At 47.5% G+C, this 26,135-nt stretch overlaps 2 protein-coding genes across 2 annotated transcripts in view; one reads left to right on the top strand and one right to left on the bottom strand.

The window, feature by feature from the left end:
- Positions 1–25,494, bottom strand: part of RSPO4 (R-spondin 4) — a gene marked incomplete at both ends in the record, with an annotated part of 44,445 nt that extends 18,951 nt beyond the window's left edge. Inside the window, one exon of the mRNA XM_082644505.1 lies at positions 25,416–25,494. Within this exon, the coding sequence (XP_082500631.1) occupies positions 25,416–25,494 (79 nt within the window). The remainder of the gene's footprint in view (positions 1–25,415) is intronic.
- Positions 3,867–6,028, top strand: LOC309816363 (high mobility group protein B1-like). Its single transcript, XM_082643754.1, has one exon. The coding sequence runs from the start codon at positions 4,014–4,016 to the stop codon at positions 4,659–4,661; it is 648 nt and encodes a 215-aa protein (XP_082499880.1). The 5' UTR covers positions 3,867–4,013; the 3' UTR covers positions 4,662–6,028.
- Positions 25,495–26,135: the final 641 nt, after the last annotated feature.

Here is a 26,135-nt window from a genome sequence, read left to right on the forward strand (position 1 = left end):
CAAGCCCAGCATGGCAAGAAGAAGAGGGGCTGGGTTCGCGTGTCCTGAGCATGTGCGTGCCTCTGAGACAGTGGCAGGTGTGTGCAGACAGATGAGACCCATACCAAAAGGATTCTAGTGCCTGGAGGTTGAAGCATGGAGAAGGCCTTGGCTGTGCTGCCCCTGCCCAGCCCTCCTGCTAGGCGGGGGAGGGTGGACAGTCCAGAGCGGGCTGCTTGTGCCTGGAATACCTCCCTGCATCAACCCAAACCTCTGCTTCCTTATCCCTTAACGACCCACCCTGGATCCACAAGATATGGTCTGCCTTCATTAGCTATTCATTAAGGGAGGTCAACTTTGTGTTCCTGATGGGAGCACTGGGAGCCCTGAGCAGCCCAGAGCAGCTGCCAGAGACCTTCAGAAAATCATCACTGCTTTAAAAAAAGAATTGTTGGCAGACAGCAGAAGCAAGAAGAACTACAATCCTGCAGCCTGTGGAACAAAAACCACATTCACAGAAAGATAGACAAGATGAAAAGGCAGAGGGAGGAACAGATGAAGGAACAAGATGCCAGATGAAGGAACAAGATAAACCCCCAGAAAAACAACTAAATGAAGTGGAGCTAGGCAACCTTCCAGAAAAAGATTTCAGAATAATGATAGTGAAGATGATCCAGGACCTCGGAAAAAGAATGGAGGCAAAGATCGAGAAGATGCAAGAAATGTTTAACAAAGACCTAGAAGAATTAAAGAACAAACAAACAGAGATGAACAATACAATAACTGAAATGAAAACTACACTGGAAGGAATCAATAGCAGAATAACTGAGGTGGAAGAACGGATAAGTGACCTGGAAGACAGAATGGTGGAATTCACTGCTACAGAAAGGAATAAAGAAAAAAGAATGAAAAGAAATGAAGACAGCCTAAGAGACCTCTGAGACAACATTAAACGCAACAACATTCACATTATAGGGGTCCCAGAAGGAAAAGAGAGAGAGAAAGGACGAGAGAAAATATTTGAAGAGATTATAGGTGAAAACTTCCCTAACATGGGAAAGGAAATAGCCACCCAAATCCAGGAAGTGCAGCGAGTCCCATACAGGATAAACCCAAGGAGAAACACACTGAGACACATAGTAATCAAATTGGCAAAAATTAAAGAAAAAGAAAAATTATTGGAAGCAGCAAGGGAAAAACGACAAATAACATACAAGGGAACTCCCATAAGGTTAACAGCTGATTTCTCATCAGAAACTCTACAAGCCAGAAGGGGGTGGCATGATATACTTAAAGTGATGAAAGGGAAGAACCTACAACCAAGATTACTCTACCCAGGAAGTATCTCATTCAGATTTGATGGAGAAATCAAAAGCTTTACAGACAAGCAAAAGCTAAGAGAATTCAGCACCACCAAAGCAGCTCTACAACAAATGCCAAAGGAACTTCTCTAAGTGGGAAACACAAGAGAAGAAAAGGACCTACAAAAACAAACCCCAAACAATTAAGAAAACGGTCATAGGAACATACATATCGATAATTACCTTAAACGTGAATGGACTAAATGCTCCAAGCAAAAGACACAGGCTTGCTGAATGGATACAAAAACAAGACCCATATATATGCTGTCTACAAGAGACCCACTTCAGACCTAGGGACACATACAGACTGAAAGTGAGGGGATGGAAAAAGATATTCCATGTAAATGGAAATCAAAAGAAAGCTAGAGCGCCTCCCTGGTGGCGCAGTGGTTGAGAGTCCGCCTGCCGATGCAGGGGATACGGGTTCGTGCCCCGGTCTGGGAGGATCCCATATGCCGCGGAGCGGCTGGGCCCGTGAGCCATGGCCGCTGAGCCTGTGCGTCCGGAGCCTGTGCTCCGCAACAGGAGAGGCCACAACAGTGAGAGGCCCGCGTACAGCAAAAAAAAAAAAAAAAAAAAAAAAAAAGAAAGCTAGAGTAGCAATACTCATATCAGATAAAATAGACTTTAAATTAAAGAATGTTACAAGAAACAAGGAAAGACATTATATAATGATCAAGGGATCAATCCAAGAAGAAGATATAACAATTATAAATATATACGCACCCAACATAGGAGCACCTCAATACATAAGGCAACTGCTAACAGCTGTAAAAGAGGAAATCAACAGTAACACAATGATAGTGGGAGACTTTAACACCTCACTTACACCAATGGACATATCATCCAAAATGAAAATAAATAAGGAAACAGAAGCTTTAAATGACACAATAGGCCAGATAGATTTAATTGATAGTTATAGGACATTCCATCCAAAAACAGCAGATTACACTTTCTTCTCAAGTGTGCAGGGAACATTCTCCAGGATAGATCACATCTTGGGTCACAAATCAAGCCTCAGTAAATTTAAGAAAATTGAAATCATATCAAGAATCTTTTCTGACCACAACACTATGAGATTAGAAATGAATTACAGGGGAAAAAACTTAAAAAACAGAAACACATGGAAGCTAAACATTACGTTACTAAATAACCAAGAGATCACTGAAGAAATCAAAGAGGAAATCAAAAAAACACCTAGAGACAAAAGACAATGAAAACATGACAATCCAAAACCTATGGGATGCTGCAAAACCAGTTCTAAGAGGGAACTTTATAGCTATACAAGCCTACCTCAAGAAACAAGAAAAGTCTCAAATAAACAATCTCACCTTACACCTAAAGGAACTAGAGAAAGAAGAACAAACAAAACCCAAAGTGAGCAGAAGGAAAGAAACCATAAAGATCAGAGCAGAAATAAATGAAATAGAAACAAAGAAAAAACAGCAAAGATCAATAAAACTAAAAGCTGGTTCTACGAGAAGATAAACAAAATTGATAAACCATTAGCAAGACTCATCAAGAAAAAGAGGGAGAGGACTCAAATCAATAAAATTAGAAATGAAAAAGGAGAAGGTACAACAGACACCGCAGAAACACAAAGCATCCTAAGAGACTACTACAAGCAACTCTATGCCAATAAAATGGACAACCTGGAAGAAATGGACAAATTCTTAGAAAGGTATAACCTTCCAAGACTGAACCAGGAAGAAATAGAAAATATGAACATACCAATCACAAGTAATGAAATTGAAACTGTGAATAAAAATCTTCCAACAAACAAAAGGTGAATTCTATCAAACATTTAGAGAAAAGCTAACACCCATCCTTCTCAAACTCTTCCAAAAAATTGTGAAGGAACACTCCCAAACTCATTCTATGATACCAAAACCAGACAAAGATACTACAAAAAAAGAAAATTACAGACCAATATCACTGATGAATATAGATGCAAAAATCCTCAACAAAATCCTAGCACACAGAATCCAACAACACATTAAAAGGATCACACACCATGATCAAGTGGGATTTATTCCAGGGATGCAGGATTCTTCAGTATATGCAAATCAATCAATGTGATGCACCATATTAACAAATTGAAGAATAAAAACCATATGATCATCTCAATAGATGCAGAAAAAGCTTTTGACAAAATTCAACACGCATTTATGATAAAAACTCTCCAGAGAGTGGGCACAGAGGGAACCTACCTCAACATAATAAAGGCCATATATGACAAACCCACAGCAAACATCATTCTCAATTGTGAAAAAATGAAAGCATTTCCTCTAAGATCAGGAATAAGACAAGGATGTCCGCTCTCACTGCTATTATTCAACATAGTCTTGGAAGTCCTAGCCGTGGCAATCAGAGAAGAAAAAGAAATAAAAGGAATACAAATTGGAAAAGAACAAGTAAAACTGTCACTGTTTGCAGATGACATGATACTATACATAGAGAATCCTAAAGATGCCACCAGAAAACTACTAGAGCTAATCAGTGAATTTGGTAAAGTTGCAGGATACAAAATTAATGCACGGGAGGAGGCTGCGTCTGGCTCCCGCTCTCACAGCCATTGCAGTACATTGAGCTCCATAGAGACAGCGCCGGGGCAAGTGAGAGCCGGACGGGCACTGGGCGACTCTGTGCCTCGCGGAGGAAAAATAATTAAGCATGGGCAAAGGAGATCCTAAGAAGCCGAGAGGCAAAATGTCATCATATGCATTCTTTGTGCAAACTTGCCGGGAGGAGCACAAGAAGAAGCACCCAGATGCTTCCGTCAACTTCTCAGAGTTTTCTAAGAAGTGCTCAGAGAGGTGGAAGACCATGTCTGCTAAAGAGAAAGGAAAGTTTGAAGACATGGCAAAGGCGGACAAGGCCCGTTATGAAAGAGAAATGAAAACTTATATCCCTCCTAAAGGGGAAACAAAAAAGAAGTTCAAGGATCCCAATGCACCCAAGAGGCCTCCTTCGGCCTTTTTCTTGTTTTGTTCTGAGTATCGTCCAAAAATCAAAGGAGAACATCCTGGCCTATCCATTGGTGATGTTGCAAAGAAACTGGGAGAGATGTGGAATAACACTGCTGCAGATGACAAGCAGCCTTATGAGAAGAAGGCTGCTAAACTGAAGGAAAAGTACGAAAAGGATATTGCTGCATACCGAGCTAAAGGGAAGCCTGATGCAGCAAAAAAGGGAGTCGTCAAGGCTGAAAAAAGCAAGAAAAAGAAGGAAGAGGAGGAAGATGAGGAAGATGAAGAGGATGAGGAGGAGGAGGAAGATGAAGAGGATGAAGAGGAGGAGGAAGATGATGATGATGAATAAGTTGGTTCTAGCGCAGTTTTTTTTCTTGTCTATAAAGCATTTAACCCCCCTGTACACAACTCACTCCTTTTAAAGAAAAAAATTGAAATGTAAGGCTGTGTAAGATTTGTTTTTAAACTGTACAGTGTCTTTTTTTGTATAGTTAACACACTACCGAATGTGTCTTTAGATAGCCCTGTCCTGGTGGTATTTTCAATAGCCACTAACCTTGCCTGGTACAGTATGGGGGTTGTAAATTGGCATGGAAATTTAAAGCAGGTTCTTGTTGGTGCACAGCACAAATTAGTTATATATGGGGATGGTAGTTTTTTCATCTTCAGTTGTCTCTGATGCAGCTTATATGAAATAATTGTTGTTCTGTTAACTGAATACCACTCTGTAATTGCAAAAAAAAAGAAAAAGTTGCAGCTGTTTTGTTGACATTCTGAATGCTTCTAAGTAAATACAATTTTTTTTATTAGTATTGTTGTCCTTTTCATAGGTCTGAAAATTTTCTTCTTAAGGGGAAGCTAGTCTTTTGCTTTTGCCCATTTTGGATCACACGAATTATTACAGTGTTTATCTTTCGTATAGTTAGCTGATAAAAAGCTTTTGTGTACACACCCTGCATACTCATGATGAGGGTAATAAAAGTTTAATTGAGACAGTTTTCATCCATAACTGAAACTCAAATCTTGATCGGTTGATACCAGATTTCACATAGCCCAGGTTCATTTACAAAGTGAAGAGTAACCAATCTACTCACAGCACGGGATTATTAGAATCAAACATTTTGAAAGTCTGTCCTTGAAGGACTAATAGAAAAGTATGTTCTAATCTTTACATGAGGACTCTACATCTTTTAACTCCCATTACCATGTAATGGCAGTTATATTTGCAGTTCCCACGTTTAAGACTGAGAATGTATCCCCAAAAGCGTGAGCTTAAAATACAGGACTGCCATATTATGTTTTTTTTTGTTGTTATTAGTCCCAACAAAGGCTCTGGAGAAAAAGTGCTGGCTGTAAATGTCTTCTCCTATTTATCTAAATATGGATTGTTTAGGAAACTTGAGATCCTCCATTAAAGGTATTTTTAATTAATTGGGCCAACTTTTTAAATTGTATACCACATTTTAAATCAGGTATATTTTCCTATGTTATGGTTTGCCCCTTTATAAATAGACATGAGGGAAGAAGACAAACTTTGTATTTCAGTATGAATTACCTGATTTATTTGAATTTTTCTTTACAAAACTCAAGCTCATTCATCAGGGTCATATGTTTATCTGCTTAACAGTTTAGGGAACAATTTGGCAATTTTGTGGTTTTTGAGATTATCGTTCTCTTAAAGTGCCAGTGTTTTAAAATAGCGTTCTTGTAATTTTACACGCTTTTGTGATGGAGTGATGTTTTGTTATATAATTTTGACTTGGATTCTTTCCATTTGCATTTGTTTTATGTAATTTCAGGAGGAATACTGAACATCTGAGTCCTGGATGATACTAATAAACTAATAATTGCAGAGGTTTTAAAAAAAAAAAAAAAATTAATGCACGGAAATCTCTTGCACTCCTATACACTAATGATGAAAAATCTGAAAGAGAAGTTAAGGAAACACTCCCATTTACCACTGCAACAAAAAGAATAAACTACCAAGGAATAAACCTACCTAGGGAGATGAAAGACCTGTATGCAGAAAACTATAAGACACTGATGGAAGAAATTAAAGATGATACCAACAGATGGGGAGATATACCATGTTCTTGGATTGGAAGAATCAATATTGTGAGAAAGACTATAGTACCCAAAGCAATCTACAGATTCAATGCAATCCCTATCAAATTACCAATGGCAGTTTTTATGGAACTAGAACAAATCATCTTAAAATTTGTATGGAGACACAAAAGACCCTGAATAGTCAAAGTAGTCTTGAGCGAAAAAAACGCAGCTAGAGGAATCAGACTCCCTGACTTCAGACTATACTACAAAGCTACAGTAATCAAGACAATATGGTACTGGCACAAAAACAGAAACATAGATCAATGGAACAAGATAGAAAGCCCAGAGTTAAACCCACGCACCTATGGTCAACTAATCTATGACAAAGGAGGCAAAGATATACAATGGAGAAAAGACAGTTTCTTCAACAAGTGGTGCTGGGAAAACTGGACAGCTACATGTAAATGAATGAAATTAGAACACTCCCTAACACCGTACACAAAAATAAACTCAAAATGGATTCGAGACCTAAATGTAAGACCGGACACTATAAAACTCTTAGAGGAAAACATAGGAAGAAGACTCTTTGACATAAATCACAGCAAGATCTTTTTTGATCCACCTCCTAGAGTAACGGAAATAAAAACAAAAATAAACAAATGGGACCTAATGAAACTTCAAAGCTTTTGCAGAGCAAAGGAAACCATAAACAAGACGAAAAGACAACCTTCAGAATGGGAGAAAATTTTTGAAAACAAAACGAATCAATGTACAAAGGATTCATCTCCAAAATATATAAACAGCTCATGCAGCTCAATATTAAAAAAACAAACAACCCAATCCAAAAATGGGCAGAAGACCTAAATAGACATTTCTCCAAGGAAGACATACAGATGGCCAAGAAGCACATGAAAAGCTGCTCAACATCACTAATTATTAGAGAAATGCAAATCAAAACTACAATGAGGGGCTTCCCTCGTGGCGTGGTGGTTGAGCGTCCGACTGTTGATGCAGGGGACGCGGGTTCGTTCCCCGGTCCGGGAAGATCCCACGTGCCGCGGAGCGGCTGGGCCCGTAAGCCATGGCCGCTGAGCTTGCGCGTCCGGAGCCTGTGCTCCGCGACGGGAGAGGCCACAACAGTGAGAGGCCCGCATGCCGCGGAGAAAGGAAAAAAAAAAAAAAACTACAATGAGGTATCACATCACACCAGTTAGAATGGGCTTCATCAGAAAATCTACAAACAACAAATGCTGGAGAGGGTGTGGAGAAAAGGGAGCCCTCTTGCACTGTTGGTGGGAATGTAAACTGATATGGCCACTATGGAGAACCGTATGGAGATTCCTTAAAAAACTAAAAATAGAATTACCCTATGATCCAGCATTCCCACTACTGGGCATATACCCAGAGAAAACCACGATTCGAAAAGACACATGCACCCCAATGTTCATTGGAGCACCATTTACAATAGCCAGGTCATGGAAGCAACCTAAATGCCCATCGACAGCCGAATGGATAAAGAAGATGTGGTACATATATAGAGTGGAATATTACTCACCCATAAAAAGGAACGAAATTGGGTCATTTGTTGAGACATGGATGATCTAGAGACTGTCACAGAGTGAAGTAAGTCAGAAAGAGAAAAACAAATATCGTATATTAATGCATATATGTGGAACCTAGAAAAATGGTACAGATGAACTGGTTTGCAGAGCAGAAATTGAGACACGGATGTAGAGGACAAACGTATGGACACCAAGGGGGGAAAGCCGTGGGGGGGTGGTGGTGGTGGTGTGATGAATTGGTTGATTGGGATTGACATGTATACACTGATGTGTATAAAATTGATGACTAATAAAAACTTGCTGTATAAAAAAATAAATAAAATAAAATTCAAAAAAAAAAAAAAAAGAATTGTCACGAATCTGCCCGGAGTGCAAACCTGTCGCAAAATCCATCTGTCTGTGGAACTGTCACAAAACTCTCTTGCATGTGAAAGTGTCAAGTATGTGAAATTGTGTAAGGAATTGTCTTGCAATTGTCCTACATGTAAAACTGTCATGAAGTGTTGGGTACGTGAAGTTGCTATTCTTCTGAAAATATACGGAGAGGACAGTTCCTTTTCTTTTTGTGTTAGAAGAATAGGTTTGCTGTGTGTGTGACCTTGAACAAGTTGCTGAAATCCTCTGTGCCTCAGTTTCTTCTTCTAGTGACTTTTACAGGGCTATTTTGCAGATAAAATGCATTATGCTCAAAACAGTGCCTGGCACATAGTAGGTGCTCAAGAGACCCTGCTACACCACACACACACACACACACACACACACACACACAAATGTAATCTCTCTGAGGCAGGTGTTTCTGACTTGTTCATGTCTGTAGCACCGGTACCTGGTACACAGTGGGTGCTCAGTGAGAACTTGTGGGCTGGGGAGTGGACTCAGACAGGTTTTGGCTTTGCCTGTGGTGGGGCTGTCTGGCCATGTGGCGTCGGACAGGTCTCTTGCTTCTCTGATTCTCTCTGAGCTTGCCTTGGGTGCTATAAAGTGCGCCAAGAGCTGTGTATAAAGCACCTGGCAATACTGGGGACAGGAAACACTAGCTGCTAATTCCCTTTCCCTCTGTGGGGGAGTTCATGGTTCCTGGGCTCTTTATGGCTGTGGAGGCCTCCTGTGGCTCTTTGGGAGGCTGTGAAAGCTTCAGCTTCGGCTGAGTGGGAGGATGCTGCAGCAGTCAGGACCTGGTGGGACATGTCCAGCCAATCTGGAGACCTGATGCCACAGGCCGGGGGTAGGGGGGATGGTGCCCACTAATCCAGTCCAGGAGCCCCCCACGAGCCGTGGGGAGGATGAGTGCCAGGATTCCAGGGAAGGTGGGGGAACTTCCTAAGAGGAACTGAGAGCACATGATTCCTAACATGCACGCGACTGAGAGGTACCAGGTCTTGCAGTTTGCTCCACAAATGACCCCTTCACCCCACCATGCTGAAGACCCACAATGAACAGAGCTCGGGACTAGGAGCCAGGACCGTGCTTCCCCTCTTGGCTGGGACTCAGGCTCACTGTGTGACCTTGGCAGCCTCAGTTTCCCCAGCAGAAAAACAAGGGATTGGTCTTGACAGAGGACTTTCCAACTTTTTTCAGCCAAGCAAGCTTTCTTTTTCCCAAGATAGGATGTGATCTGGGAGCTCGATTAATAGGGCAGCTAAGAGTTGAGCTGCTTTGGCTGAGGCTTGCATAGGGGGAGGATCTCGAGCCAGTCCTCTTGGTTTCGTCTGCTCACTTCCGGGGGCATCCCCTAAGGGCATGGATAATCTCTAAAGACTTTCAGACCCCGAAGTCCCTCAGCACCAATGGCAGGAGAGGCACTACAGCATGGTGTAGCAGTTAAGTCGGCCTCTGCAAGCAGACAGCCTGGGTCTAAATCGCAAACTAAGCCTCAGTTTTCCCATCTGTAAAATGGGCATAATCATTGTCCTCATGCATTGCTGAGAAGGTTCAGTATGCTGGTGTGTCTGACATGCTCAGAACAGGGTTTGGCAGATGGTAGGTGCACAGCAATGGGGTAGCTGTGAGCAGTGTGGAGCTCTTACAAGGCCAGACTCTGTTGCAACAACCCTACGAGGTATTATTACCTCCTCTTACAGACAAGGAAGTTAAGGCACAGAGAAGGTAAGTAATTTGCTAAGGATCACATAGCAGCAAGCTGGGATTTAAAGCCAGGGAGTCTTAGTAACTGGTAGCTATTATTAAGTACTGCGGAGAACCCAGCCCCTAGAATATGTCCCATGTAAACACCCTAATTGTCTCTTACAATTAAGCCCTAAGGAAGCTTTGGATATACCATCAGCTCCCAGTGCAGAGAAAACCGGGGGCTCTGCTGCCAGTGAGCATCAGGGAATGGGGCTGGGCCTCAGCACTGGACCCTCTCGGTGTTCCAGGGACAGCCCCAGCCCCTCTCATCCAGCACCTGGGGTAACTGGAGGTTCCGAGCGGTGACAAAGAGTTGGGAATCCAGTTTGGACCTCCAGACATGGGGTGAACATCTTTAGGGACCCTATTCTGGGTCTGGTCTCTCCCCACAGGCTCCCTCCCCCTCTGAAAACCCTGTAGAAGGGAGAGTGCACCAGATATGGACTCTTATCCCAGTTCTGTGGGTCCTCAGGCAAGTCCCTCCCTGTCTTTGGGCCTCAGTTTCTCCATCTGTCAAATGGATGGTTAAACTCAGTGTTTCTAAGGGCCCAATAGCCATCCATCCACCCATCCGACCATCCATTCAGTAGGTGTTTCTTGAATGCCTACAATATACCAGGCCCTTGTCTAGACTCCAGTGAAAACAAGAAACAAAAACGTTTTTCTTTTATTTGATTTATTGGACAAAGTTAAAAGACAAATCACAGACCTGTGGAAACATTTTAGAAAGATGCGCAAAATGATACTAGATCAGGAAGGGAAATTTCCCAGGCACCTTGCCTTGTTCACCCACGCCTCCCAGTGCCATGCACAGTGCCGGGGTACACTGGTGCTCTGTAAGTGTCCATTGGGTGAATGAAGGAACAAGATGTATCTTGCTGCTCCAAAACTTGCGACTAAGGGTGGAAACAAAGTCTGAGTCCTCCCCTCCCCTTACCACTGTGTTCTAAAGAAAGCTGCCTCGTGAGTGTGGAATTGGAGCCAGACACCCCCTTCAGAACTTAGCAAGGGGGAGGCCAGATATCTTTGCACCCTCCATCCTCTCCCCCTCCACTGCCTACCAGCTGGTGTAAACCGATGTCTGAAAAGGATCCAGGAAGGACTGTCTAGCAGGGGCTGTGGCGGGGCAGGGCACTTCCCCAATTCCCTAAACCCAGGTGGTGTGGCAAGAGAATCACTCACAGTTTGGAGGGAACCTGATGAGACATGGAAATGGGCATTTCATCCCCTGACTGAACACACACTTGCTGATCCTTCCCATGTCTATTGGGGGAGGGGGGAGAATGAATGAGAGATGCAGAGGGGCGGGGTCAGTCTCTCAGAAGCCTGCGCTGCCACGATTTGGCCAATTCTCTGTCCGGATCACATGGACACTGAAGGAGGCTGTTGAACTTGATCCAAAATTTCCAACCCAAAGGTGCTGTAGGGGTACCATGGGGTAGTGAGGGAGCTGGGAATATGCGAAGAGGTCGAGGCCATGCTCCTCCCCTAATAAGTCACAGCTGTGCCACAGGTAGGGCACCTGCCACACACAGAGGGTGTGGAGGGAGGCATAGGAACGTTTAGACCCAACCGCTTCCCTGTGCTCACTGGTGATGCGGCCCTGAGTTTTCTCACTGCTGGGACTTGTGAGGCCACAGCAGCACCAGAGAAGTAAGACACAGCTGTCCCTGTCCCCATCCCTCTTCTGCTCCCCAGCACACAGGGGAGGAAGGGAGGGAGGATGACACATCTCCCCACAGGGCAGATCAATGGAGTCAGGAGCCAAGTCAGTGATGGGGAAGGAGACAGCATTGAATTAGACCTGTGTTTTTAAAAATTTAGCACCAAACTGAGCTTTTTAATACCAGAAACTCTGAGATCTACCCAAAGTTATTAAGGATTGGGTTTTAGAGATATAACAGAATTAGAGAGAGAGAGAAAAAAAGGCAAACGTCATGTTTGTGATCCTCTGTTACATGTCCACTCTGATCATTATGTCTCACAAAAGAAGGCCAAGGATTACCATCCTTAATATACAAAGAGCTCTTAGAAATCAAGAAGAAAAACAGCAACAACCCAAGGTGTGAAATGGGCAAAAATATTACAAGTAATTCAAAAAAGAAAGACAAATGGGCCAGTAACCTCAGGAAGAGCTATTACATTACACTAATAATTTTCAAAATGATGTTTAGAATAAGAACAAAATATTACTTGTGACCTACCAGAAAGGCAAACTAAAAGACTGACAACATCCAGTGCTCACTTTAAAAAAGAATTTGGGGGCTTCCCTGGTGGCGCAGTGGTTGAGAGTCCGCCTGCCGATGCAGGGGACACGGGTTTGTGCCCCGGTCCGGGAGGATCCCACATGCCACGGAGCGGCTGGGCCCGTGAGCCATGGCCACTGAGCCTGCGTGTCCGGAGCCTGTGCTCCACAATGGGAGAGGCCACAACAATGCGGTATGAGAGGCCCGCATACCGCAAAAAAAAAAAAAAAAAAAGAAAGAAAATAAATAAATAAAAAATAGAAAAGGATTTGGGCAGTGTCTATTAAAGTTTGAACTCTGTAGTATACGGATATTAGTAGTACTTTACAAATGGTGCTCTGAGGCTCAGAGAGGGGCAGGCACTTGTTCAGAGCCACACAGTGGGTCACTGGAAGGCAGGGCTGGAACCCTGGTCTCTGGATGGGTGCCTTTGACTTTTTATCTCCAGCCAGCTGGCTCTCCCTGTCTGGCTTTGTGAACAGCCTGGTCTCTGGCCTCTGACTAGGGATGCCAGGCCTGCTATACCCACTGCTGCACCTGCTTTGGGACTGAGGATGGCTGGGCTCTTGCTGTTCCAGGTGACACATCTATCGTCACCCCTTCCCCACAATATATGAGGCTCCCAATCAGTCTTGCTCAGCAGTGAGGCATAAAGAGTGGAGATGGGAACCCAAGGCTTGGGATCAGACAACCCCGCCTTCAAATCCCAGCTCCACACTTCACTCCCTGGGCCCGTTATTGAACCTCGGTTTGCTCATATGTAAGATACAGGCAATCACCCACTCACTGGAAAGCTTGTTCCTTTCACAAATGTGCTTGAGAGCCTACTATGTGCCAAGAACTGTTGTAGGCACTGGGGATGCATCAGTGGACAAGACAGCCCTTCCCCTCAAGGAGTTTGCATCCTAAAGGAGAGAGAGGTCATTTGAGATAGTGACAGTGAGTGAATGACAGTAAACAGAGTGAGGAAAGGAGAGGAGGGTCCCGGCCACAAGACAGGACTCGCTGAGACATATAAGGAAAGCATTCTTGGCAGAGGGACCAGCAGGTACAAAGGTCCAGGGGTTTAGCATGCAGGAGCGCAGTGAGGCCAGAGCTGGTCGGAAAGGCGGATCAGCCCAGACCTGGGTGGTAGGCTCAGGAGTGTGGATGGCGCTGGGTTTTCCTGGAAGCAAGATGGGAAGGCCCTGCGTGGTGCAGGCCAAGGAGTGTCTGCCATCTTGAAAGCTCCCTCTGGGGCTGAGCAGAATGAACAGTAGGGGGCAGGAGTGGGAGCTGGGAGCCCAGGGCGGAGGCCTGTGGTCACCTAGGGGGTCTGGACCAGGCTGCTGGCTGTGAGCAGCAGATGGACAAGTCTTGCTTGTGGGATATTATGAGGATTAAAAGGTAAGTGGCCTAGCCCGTGGTGCAGCAGGTAGCTGGCGTGAGCAGACCTCAGCTACCCGTCCTCAGCTCTCAGGGGACCTAACCCAAGAATCCCATGACTGTGTCTGCCCCGCAGCCTTCTCCAGAGATGCCTGAATCACTTCTGCTCCTCCCTGCCACTGGCTCGGGTTGTGACTCTTTGACCTGCTGTGGCCTCTCGAGTTTCGCAGGCCACCAGGACAAGGTCTCATTCAAGGTTCCCTCTGGTTGTTTTAAGCCGGCTTGCTGTTCAGTGGCTCCCTAAACCAGCTGTATACCGCTGCCCCCAAGCTGGACTGAAACCCGAGGCCCTGTCTGAAGTCATTCTTGAAGGTGAGAATAAGTGGTGAGTCACAGTGACATCTGCCCGGGCCAGGCCCCCAGACCAACTGCCCAGGAAATGGGAGATGGGAGGGAGGCAGTGCTGGGCAGGCGGGAGTCCAGGTCACACACATTTGGGTATGAATCCCAGCGCTGCCACCTTGACTCTGGGAAGTCCCTTTCACCTCTTTGAGCCTCACACTTCAGCTGCAAAATGAGAATGATGCTATCGAAGGGGTGCCCGGAGGATAAAGGGAGGTAATAACCTGCAGAGCCCCTGGCTCTGTGCCCAGCTCATATGCCAAGGACATCAAATGGGAGCCAACTTTGTCCTTATGCTCTGCCCTGGGCTCTGCTCACCAATTCCTGGCACAGTGAAAAACAGCTCTGGTTTCAGAGCCCCAGCTTGGCTTCCAACCCAGACTGTATGGGGGCTGTGGAAACCTGGGCAAGTGGCTTCACCTATCTGGATTCTACTTTCCTCTTCTGTAAAATGGGTCCTATCTTCGAAGGTTGTGGGTAACTAATGCACACAAAAATCACCTGGCACATAGTAGGTGCTCAAGAAATGGTGTGATGCCAGCAGGGAGGAGCTGAATGGAAGAAGGGGACACAGGCACATATGTGGTGGGGCTCTACCTTGGAAACCTCTCATGGTCCTGGGGCACTGTCTCCACCACACCGAAACCCAGCCAGTTAGAGGGACCTAGGCTTGCAGGGCCTGGAAATTCTACTGTCAGTGGGTCCCAGTTTCCTCATGTGCAAAATGGGAACCATAATCCTTCTTGCCCAGTTAAAACCAGGATTAAGGGCTGGAACCAAGATGAGCAGCCACAGCCAGAGGTGCTGGGCTCTGTGAGCTCCTGTAGATCCTCTGAGGGACCAGGTCTGCAGATGGGCAGAGCCAGGCTGATGCCGTCTGCAGCATGCAGGATCCTGAGCTACCAGGTCCTGTGTTAAATCACTGCAAACCCATCACAGCCCTGAAAAGCTGGGCTACATTTACGCGTTTTCATGGATGAGAAAACTAAGGCTCAGAGATGTTAGGGTTAGGGTTAGGGTTAGTGGTTGACCCAAGAACCCACAGTGAAGAGTCAGGTGGGATGCAAACTAGAGTCCTAGCTCCTGACTGCTGGGAGCCATGCCTCCCTGATGGCCTCTCAGCCGCTCCCTGCTGCCTAATGCCCAGTGGCTCTCCAAAGGCAGAGAAGTGCCACTGAAAGTCATGCGTCTCTCAGGGCCAAAGAGGGGCCCTGAGCTGTGTGCAGGGTCAGACAGGAGGAGAAGAGGGGAGGCTTCAGGGACAACCCAGTGGTCTTAAGTCTGAAACCATGGAGCCCTTAGCAGCATCCCCAGACCTTCAATAAAGTCTGTTACCCAGAAATGTCCTGAGTGCTCGGTTTTTTTTCTTTTTCTTTTAATGGGGGAGGTGGTTGGAGGGAGGGTTATTGATACAGGGGAATAAGATGGTATACGAACTGAAGCTATTCAGCCAAAGCAACCCTGGGAGAACGGCAGCCATTGTGGGGATGCTCCGCTCTCAGGGAGGACGTCAAGCCAACGTCCCCTGTCCCAGGGGCGGGGGTCTCCAGCTGACACCTCTGCTATTCACTCTACTGGGCCTGCCACCTTCATCAGTATGGGGCCCCCAAGGACAGGGGCCAGCTGACAGCAAGTGTTCAACAGACATGTGCTGGCTGAAATGCGATGACTCAGGGGACATCCAGGAATGAGGGTGGACAGAGAAGCATCACCTGAATTTGAGTTCCAGGAATGTACTCAGGAAGGGCTGAGGGCTGCTGCATCAGGACTGTCAACACTTGTCAGGGAAGAATCACTTGCGGGAAGGGTGATCCGCTCAAGGGATAGAGAATCAGGGGCTCACACCCTTCTCATGAGACCATCTTATGAGGACTTTTTGTAAAATCAAAAAGCCCAGAACATACCGCAGAAGCAATGCCCTCCTACCTAAAAAACCTTCAAGGGATTGATCACATGAACAGTATTATAAGCAACAATTTCTGTTCTCTAAAGGACATACAAAGTTAGCAGCTGGGTATCAGATTGAAGAAACGTATCTTCCATGTCAAAACCAACAGGGGATTAATATGTAGGTAATACAAAGAAGTCCTATAAACTGACAAGAAAAATTCAGGAAACCCAATAAAAAAGTGGGCACATAAAAATACAATAAAAATTTTAAAATGAAAAAACCCGAAAAGTAAAATTAAAAGATTTAAAATAAAGAATGACTAAAATTAATAAAAAATTTAAAATAAAATGGCATTTTAAAACTAAATGATAAAATTAAAAACTTAGAAAAATAAAATGTAATAAAATAAAAATACATTTTAAAGTAAATTTAAATAAATTACATTAAAATTAATAAAAATTAAAACTTTAAAAATAAAATTAAAATGTTTAAATAAAATAAAAATGAAAAAATTTTAAATAAGTGAAATAAATTTTGAGTAAAATTAAAAATTGGCAATTTGTAACCATTTAAAAATAAGGAAAGAGAAATAAAATAATACAAAACAAGAGTACTATCAGCTTGGCTGATGCTGATAATGTGTTATGAATTAAGTCTGATTGACTCAAATGCCTGTCAGAAGCGGGGGCAAGAGGGGAGGAGGAAGGAAAATCAGGTCTGAAAGACAGCATTTGACTGGGTTTTTCCAGCCTGCCATGGGCAGAGGGCAGGATGTCAGGCCCCATCATGGCCTCATCCACAAATAGCCATCATATCATTTATACATTTGTAATGTGCCAGCAACACACACACACACACAAACACACACACATCCTTCCATCCTCACTGCTGTTCTCTGAGGTTCCCTTTCACAGAGGAGTGAACAGAGGCTCAGAGAAGGTGAGTCACTGTGCCATAGACACAGAGCACCTAGGACCTCCCTATCCTCTGAATCTGGACTCCCCAAAGTAACCTTCTTTTGGAGAGTTAGGTCTACAGAGGACTTTCAAACACAGGCAGGGGTATGTCTGACATCAGGCTGGAATGTCCTGGATGCTAGAAGGAGCCAACCTTCCCATGATGCATTACTGTGATCACCATTCATTAGCACCTACTGTCTCTCAGGTGGGTTATATGCACAATTTTGACCTTCAAGGCAATCCTATGATGTAGATGCTATTATCATCCCCATTGTATTGATAGACAACAATGAGAGTCAGGAGTGAAATATTTTCACCCAAGCACGGCAGTAGCAGAGCTGGGAGCTGAGCCCAGGCCTGTCACAGCCCAAATCCCACACCCACTGCCTGGCACTGGACACTTTTCATAGTCACTAACTGAGCACTCACTATGTGCTAGGGATGCGTTTCATGCCCCATTTTGCAAATTAGCCAACTGAGGCCCAGAGGGGAGAGGTGACTTGCTCAAGGCCACTCAGCTGGTGAGCAGTAGAGGCCGTGGCCTTCGTGACAGCCAGCCAGCCTCCCACTGCTCATCTGGCACTTGCTAGAGACAACTGTGCCTGCCTGCCAACACCAGAGCAGGCTGCAGAAGGGCAGTTGTGACATTCCTTTCTGGGTGTCTCCACCCCTGCGGAAAGGGAGTGGTTTCCCTATGCAGTCTGGGTCCCCCAGGCTTGAGAATGCCTTTCTTCTGAGATGCTGAAACAGAACCCCCCACCCACAGCAGCACAGAGGAGTCCCCACCACGGGCCACAGAGCAGGGGCCCTATGAGTCACGCGGCATTACAAGAAATCATCCCAGAGGCAGGCAGTAGGGGCCTAGCCTGAGGTAGCAGTGCTCAAAATGAGTGAGCTTCGCCCAGGCACTGGGGACAAACCATCCCTTCGGGACCCTGGAGGAATCCCCAGGGGTGGGGCCAAGGGCTCATGTGTCCCGAGTGGCGCTGACTGCTGCACAGGGCTGAGAAAAGGAGGTTCTGGCTATGGAGACCTGGGGGGCACATTCCAACCTCTCCCCATCCTGGCTGTGTGACCCTGGCAAGTCGATTGCCCTCTCTGTGCTTGGAGGGCCTCTGGAGAATAAAAGGATCAAATCACCTCGTGGGCTATTATCTGGATGAATTGGGAGGAGGCCAGACAGGAGGGCTATGCACCCAACCTTTGGAAGCAATTGTCTGGGTTTAAATCCTGGCTTTGCCAAACTTACTTGCCAAGCTATTGGACTGGAACATATGAAATCGCTAATATTTGGCTGTTTTCAACCTACAAAAATGGCAGTTTCACATACTTCAACTAATGCTCCTCTCTTCTTAATTCAGTTTCCTCTTCCGTAAAATGTGGATAATAACAGTCCCTTTGTAAGTTGATGTGAGGACTAAATAAGGGTGGGAGGCAACTGAGCTCAGTAGTTGGAGCTTGGCTCGGGGACTAGGAAGGATTTGAACTTGGCTGTGTGTCCTGTGGAAAGTCACTTAACCCCTCTGTGCCTTGGTTTTCTCATATGTAAAACAGGGATAATAATAGTACCCACATCACAGGTTTATTAGGAGAATTTAGTCAGTTTATATGCATAGTACCTGACATTGACAAATAAAATAAAACAACATAGGTAACATCTGGCATAGAGTAAATGCTCAACCATAAAACCAAATCAAAAAGAGACTTTTCTAAACCTTTGGTGCCAGTGAAAATTAAGTACTTAAAACAAAACAAATAAATGTTTTTAGGAACATATATGTGTATGGATATATACGTGAGGAGTGTGCTCCTGGGTGTCCACAGGGTCTGGGGCTGATCTACGTCCTGACAGTGTCCACAGCCTGGGGCTCTGATGCAAGGACTGCCCTCCAGGCCATAGTGGTTCTGTGTGGCCCAGGCCTCCACCAGGTCCCTCTTATGGAACCACACAGCCAGGCCACAGACCCCATGTGGCACTCAGGTAACTCTGGAGGCCCTTACGAGGCTCCTGGACCCCAGGCTGGCCTCTGGTTATTAAGAAACCTCTGCAGACAGCCTTCAAGCTGTGAAAGCCCTCTTGGTTCCATCCTCTCATCTAGCATTTCTTCTAGGCCTGGGAGAAAGGCAAAGCGGACTGAGCATGGCCAAGTCACACAGGGGAAACTGAGGCTCTGAGAAGCTCTAAACCAGATTCCAGGCCCTGGAGCAAGCTGCCTTACTCTGCCTATCCAAGGCCACCCTCACCACCCCCGTTCGCTTTCCTGCATCCTCACCTCCACTCCTGGCTGGCTGGTCCTGGGTGAGGTACTTCCTCACTTGAGGCTCCATTTTCACAAGCGTGGGTCTCAAAGGTCTCAACTGGCCTTTTCAGTCCTAACATTCCATTATTCTACCTTCTCCAGAACTCCAGAGAAAAAATGAAAGTTGAACTGCTCTGCAAACGATAAAGTGCTATATAAATGACAGGGTGGTTAATGGCAGCATTAGATGGACTTTCTGGAGCAGTCTATAGTAGGCGGGATTTGCTCCTGTGGTTCTGGAATCAGGAACACTGGCTATGTGACCTTGGACAAGCCTGTTTCTCTCTCTGAACCAGGCTTCTTCTTCTGTAAAGGAAGAGGGGCAACCATATCCACCTGGAAGGTTTGGGGGAGGGTCGATGAGAAAGGAACATGCAATGTCCAGCGCTCACTGGCTGCTTGAGGGTGTCTAATGCAGGAGGGATATTTAGGCCCCCAATGGGTCCTAGGGCTAAAATCTACCTTGGGAAAAGAAAACATCTTGGGAAGGACGTGGCTGCCAGATCCTGGGCCATTAGAAACAAGCATAAGCACCAGGGCTTCCCTGGTGGCGCAGTGGTTGAGAGTCCGCCTGCCGATGCAGGGGACACGGCTTCGTGCCCCGGTTGAGAGTCCGCCTGCCGATGCAGGGGACACAGCTTCGTGCCCCGGTCTGGGAAGATCCCACATGCCTCGGAGCGGCTGGGCCCATGAGCCATGGCCGCTGAGCCTGCGCGTCCGGAGCCTGTGCTCCGCAACGGGAGAGGCCACAACAGTGAGAGGCCCGCGTACCGCCAAAAAAAAAAAAAAAAAAGAAAGAAAGAAATAGAGGTTTGCAAAATGTGTCGAGGGCAGTTGCTACTTATAAAGGCAATTCGGTGTCCTGTTTGGGGCTCCAGAGCCAGACTCTCTGGGTTCACACGCCTATGGTTGTGTGACCCATGGGGGCTTTGTCTCCCCATCTGCAATACTGGGATCCCCTAGAACCCGCCTCTCAGAGCTGTCAGGAGCACTGCATTGGGTTCAGCCAAAAGCTCCACACTTTTGGGGGAATGGTAAAAATTACATTTTTACATCAGTGCACACACAGTACACAGAGTACACACACACTCATTCACACACTCCCACACACACCCACATCCATGTGCACACACATGCACCCACTCATACATTCACATACATATGTAAGCCGAAACCCATTTCTCAAAATGATAATTAATCTTAACACTTGCAATGCACTCTGATATCTTCTAAAAAGGGGGCTGGCAAACTATGGCCCATGGGCTAACTGGGCTATGGCCTCTTTTTGTATGGCCTGTAGGCTAAGAATGGTTTAATATTTTTAAATGCTTGTAAAAAACCAAAACAAAACAGGAAGAATATGTCCCATGAAGTCTAGAATAGTAACTACCTGGCCTTTTGCAAAAACAGTTTGCCGACCCCACTCTATTTTATTCTGCTCTATACTATTCTGTTCTGTTTTATCCATTCTACACCATTTCAGCATTCTAAATGCAAGCTGCATTTACTAAATTTATCTCCCTCATCTGCTATGGAAAAACTCTGCATCAACATGAGCTTCAGTTTTTTCACTAGATGAAAGGATGGAAAGATGGATGAAGAGACAGTGGACTGACAGATGGACTAGAGGAGGCAGGGGAACAAAGGGAAGAAGGTCCCCTTATCCTGTGACACCTCAGCCAAGTAACGTCCCACCTCTGAGTCTCAGATTCTAGGCTGCACTGAGGGATCCTGTCCATGTCAGTTTTTCTGATGGATCCATTCCTGACATCCCTGGGAGAGGCTGGGCTCTGGCCTGTCTGCCATCGGACCTCCACCCCCTCTGCCACACAGCCCCTTCGGCCCTTCCCATCCGGCCAGACCCTCCCCTCCTCCTGCCAGAGTCCCCAGCTCCTATGCTGCTGCTACCTCTGCAGCCCTCTGATGGGGCTCTTCTCAGATGCCTCCTCCTTGCAGCCCCTGGCAAGTCTCTAGCAGAATTCATTTCTTTTTCTATGCACAGGCTTTGGAGCCTCCAAAACTCTGGGTCCACGTACCAGCTCAGCTGCTGGGAGTTCCTGGGCAGGTCCCTGCCCCTTTTGGAGCCTCAGACCCCTTGTCTAGGAAATAGGTGTAACACAGGTAACGCCATAGTCAGTCAGATGTCGAAACCCACATGCAGAGCTCCGGGCACGTGGCTGGCCCCAAGTCGCCTCAAGGGTCTCCTCTGGTGGCTGGGCAGGGGTGGAGTGGTCTCCATCCATGGGAGAGGGAGGTGGGATACACCTTGTTCTGGGCCCAGCCATGGCCCTGACCTGGAGACTAGAAACCTGGGTCCTCCCCGATCGCCACCCCTGCCTCAGGTACTTGCTTGCTGTGTCTCAGCTTCTCTGTCTGTGTACAGGGGACAGTGCTGCTGGCCTGGCCATCCACATAGGGCTTTTCAGTTTACAGAGAATTATTATATTCAGTCCACCTAACAGGACTCTGGAGTGGGCGCTGCCACAGTCCCTTTACAGATAAAGAAAAAGAGGCTCAGAGAGGGGAGAAGGGCAGAGGTGAGATTCAACCTGCATGAAACTCCCCTCCCCCAGCCCAGGGAGCATCCAGCTCTGCTGTAAAATGGGAGGGGGAAGTGGCTGAGTCCTCATGAAGCACCTACTCTATGCCTTTGGACACCTTCCCTCTGGGACTGTGGTGAATCATCCCAAACACCAAAGAGGTAGGTACAACAATGTTTCCATTTCACAGATGTGGAACCAATGCAGAAGGTACATGGACTGCCCCAAATCACACATCCAGGGAAGGAGAGGGCCCTGAATTTCAGAGCTGCTCCCTCTGCCCTTTGCTGCCTCAGGTCTAGAAGGATCTAAAGGCACCATGTGAATGTGGGTGACAATCGCCTCCACCAAGCCCCCTCCCCAGAAGGCCTTGGACGCTGGGAAAGTCAGTCATGGCCTGTCCTCTCCTCATTGCCTAAATGAAGCTCTGTATTGAGGTAGGGGTACAGACCAGGGCCCCCTCACCTTGCCCGACTGTCCTACTGCCGGGACACCCCAGCATGTTTCAAGAGAAACATCCCCATCTGGTTCTCATTCATTTATACTTAATTAATCAACATGTTGTTTTGTAAGAGTCACTTGAGATCCAAGAGCCGTTCTCAAGGCTTTTCTTTTAGTCTTTCTTGTCTTGGAAACAGAAGAATTAGGTTTCATCAAAAAACTGATGCTGGAGCTTGAGGAAGCATGGGTCTGTGGGAACCAGGCCCCGAGGGTGACAGCTCAGCCTGGGCGCCTGCTGGGCCCAGTGAGTGCTCCTCTTGACCTTGCAGAGTAGGCCAAAGGCTGGGCCAAGCACTCGGGCACGGAGGGGAGGTAGGAGAGGGCCAGGGAAGGGCATCCCTCCACACGGGCAGCTCCTCAAGGGCAGGCCCCAGGTCTGTTCACCTCGGCACTCCCAAGGTTCCCAGCACAGAGCCGGGCGCACAGTCTGCCCTGTAATGCTTGTTGAATGAACAAGGGGAAGAGAGAGAGAGAAAGGAAGGGAGGAAGGGAGGAAGGGAGGGGGAAGCGAGGGAGAAAAAAGAAAAGAAAAGGAAAGGAAAGGAAAGAAAAGACACTGCCAATACCTAGGTGCCTTCAGGACACATTCTCCTGCCAAAGTTAGACCAGAATGTCAAAGCTGGTAAGACCCTCACGGAGCTCATGTGCAATTTTCCAAGAAGCTGTCTTACGAAAAATGGTCTCTAATCTGTAACTGGTTTGGGAATGGTCCTGCTCTCTATCCCCAGCCTCTTCACTATGAATCCTCTGATAAGTCCCACAGTTAAGAAATCTGCTAAAGCCAGCATCTCTCATACCTATTTGGCTGGGACTCCTATGACCACCTTGCAGAAGATGCTACAGGAAGCCTTCTGCTACCCTCCCACCTCCACCCCAGTGCCAATGGGGAAACCAAGGCTGTGGGCAGCGGGCAGGTGGTGGTGGGGAATCCACTTACCCAAAGGGGTTGGCGGTTGGACTGAAATCCAAGGCTATCTCCGTTGCACCTGACTGATAAATGGAGCCACAAGCCTCTTTCTGAAGACGCTGTGCTGGACATGCATGTGTCCCATATGCAAGAGACCACCTACCGTGGGGAGGGGTGCCAATAGCCCCCTCACCAAATGGTGGCTATGTAAGGCGCAGCCACGCCCGACCTCACTGAGTAACTGGGGATGGGGGGAGGGACTGGAAGTTTTCTTTTTCTTTATTCTTTGTGTGTGTGTGTCTTTTAGAACTGACTGAGAAGCATCTTAAAGATCTTCTAAACTAGCTCCTCTTCAGATGGGGAAAGTGAGGCTCTGAGAAGAGAAGACCAACACAGCTCAGGAGATATCTTCTCAGCGTCATGTCAGACAGATTGAGATTCAAGCCTGCTTTTCTACTAACCCTCTGTGCAATGTTGGACAAATCAGTTTTCCTCTCTGAATCTCAGTTTCCTCGTGTAAAAAATAAGCATCCCCCCAGCCCCACTAGGCTGTTATGAGAGGCAAAGGACGCAATGGACAGGAAAGGAGAATGACTATTGTACTTGGCTACTCATGTAACATACACACTAACTCATTCAGTCTTACCCACATCTGCCCTGTGAGTTGGGTACTGAAGATTATTATTCCTATTTTAAAGAGGAGTCGCTGAGGAGACAGTTTTTATTTATCTATGTTTTTGGTCTTTTTAAGAACTGAGAAAGATCTTAGAGAGCTTCTAAAAGACCATCAGATGGGTAAACTGAGGCTCAGAGAGGCAAAGTGACTTCCCCAAGGTCACTCAGCTGGTAACTGGGGAAGCAGGGATTTGAACAAGGCAGGCTGACTCCAGAGCCCATGACCGTAACTACTATACAAGGGCCATTCACAGAGCAGTGTCCCCATGAGGTCCCAGTTCATGTGAAGCCCACCTACCTCTCCTCTCCCTGGATCCCTCTGTCCAGTCACACCTGGAGCTGGAGTCCTTCAGGCCACAGTCTCTCTGTCCCACCCAATCCCACCCCCAGTTCTCCCACAGCCTCTCTCTGCTTCCCGTTTCACTCCAGGAGTGACTGTCTATTTAGGGCTTTTTCACTCAGGTGGACTAGAATCCCCCAGAGGGCAGACTCTCGCTCTCTTTCCCACGTAGCCAAGCTCAGACCTCACACCAGAGCTGCAAAGAAAGAAGACACAGGGTCTTCATTCACCCGTTGGTCAACTTAGCAAAGTTACTTAGCCTGTCTGAGCCTTGGCACCTGGATTTTAGAATGGGATAAGCCCTATGTCATGAGGATGTAGTGGGGATTCCCTCCTTGAGCAGAAAACCCTGGGCACAGTGGCTGGCTGTAGATTCTCAGACTGCCATCCGGAGGCCAAAGGGCTGCCGGCTCAGGTATGGGACTCACTCACCTTCCTCGGCCCCCCAGGCTCTGCCAACCCTGGCTCTGCAGGGACAGCCTCAAACCCACCTCCTGAGGATGTTTTGACTCCTTCAGGGAGGGGCTGTGGCACAGGACCCCGAGGTGAGAGTGCAAGGGACCCCTGGCTTTGTGCCCCAGGTACATTTATGGTCTGAACCTTGGTACATCCTCCTAGTGGCCCTAGGAGGTCAAGATGGAAAAACAGGCTCTTAGAGGGGCTGGACGTCTTCCAGGTCATCCCAGAATAAATGTCTTCAAACTCAGGTCTCTCTGAGCTCATGCAGCTCATGCCCTCACCAGAGGGGAACCCACCAAAAATTACTGGCTTCTTGAAAGTGATGCCGGGGGATCAGGGTCTATAATGGGGCTGAGACCGGGGCATCTGGACTCCAGCTCAGGGCTCTTTATGTCACCTCCTGGCTCAGTATGGATGCTTGGGATCATTTCTGAGCCACTAACTCTGTCCCCTAGGCCCTGCGACCTCTAGCCTGCCACCTGAGGCTTCCTGTCTCTGCAAAAGTCACTTCCCTCCCCGCCCCCCAGCAATGCTGTGATTATAGGCAGCGGGGGCAATGAGAGAGCCCTGGCAGCTCCTTCCCTCCCTGGAGAGCCTCTTGGTCCAGCTTGCCCCACGGGTGCCCTGGGGCCTCAGTTTCCCCATCTGTAAAGTGAGATTGACAGCAGTCTGGAAGAGTTAACAGCCCCGGGCGTCGGGCAGCAGGCAGATGCCCCAAGGGCGACCCCCCTGACTATCCCGCGGCGCCTTCCCGGCCACCCTGCCGGCTGCCCCTCGTACCTTGCTTCTTCCTTCGGTTCAGGGGGAGCATGTCCACGGCGTGGGCGACGAGCAGCAACAGGCAGAGTGACGCCCGCATCTGGGCAGTCTGGTCTGGGCGGGGGCGCGGGGCTCCCTGGGACGCCCGACGGCCCAGCGGCTACCGGCGGCGGCGACCGCACAGAGGGCGCGGGGGCTGCTCGGGGCGCGCCGGGCGCATCCGCGAGTGCGGGGTCGGTCCCGCCGCCAGGGACCCGCAGTCAGCCCAGGGTCCAACCTCCAGGTCTAGTGAGGGCGTCGGCGGGGCTGGGAGGCGCGGGCGGGGAGGAGTCAGCGAGGCGGGGGCGGTGCATTAACCCGCTTGGAGAAGGCGCGCGGTGGGGGTGGAGGGGGTCGCCCGGCCAGGTCGGTCTGTCACGCCGTGCGCGCTCTGGCGTTCCCGCGCCCGGCACTGTCCCGTGGCATACACAGGTACGGTCCTCCACGCCACACACAGAGGTACAGACGCGCGGACGCCAGGTGACCCCCTCCTCTCAGCATCTCCCTCCACCCCACTCTCCGCCTCGGATTTTCTTTTTCCGCTTTCTCTGTTTCCTCTTTCTCCTAAGCCCCGAAGTGACCAGCACCTGATAAATTAGTCAGTGAAGGGGCCCAGGACCTGGACTGTGTTTCCTCCAGCCTTGTCTACAGGATGGGAGCAGCTGGTACAATTTTAACGCTTTCAGAGCCAAATCCCTCCTT

The sequence above is a fragment of the Mesoplodon mirus genome (assembly GCF_964341445.2).
Source record: "Mesoplodon mirus genome assembly, chromosome: 15".
NCBI classification, from domain to species: domain Eukaryota; kingdom Metazoa; phylum Chordata; class Mammalia; order Artiodactyla; family Ziphiidae; genus Mesoplodon; species Mesoplodon mirus.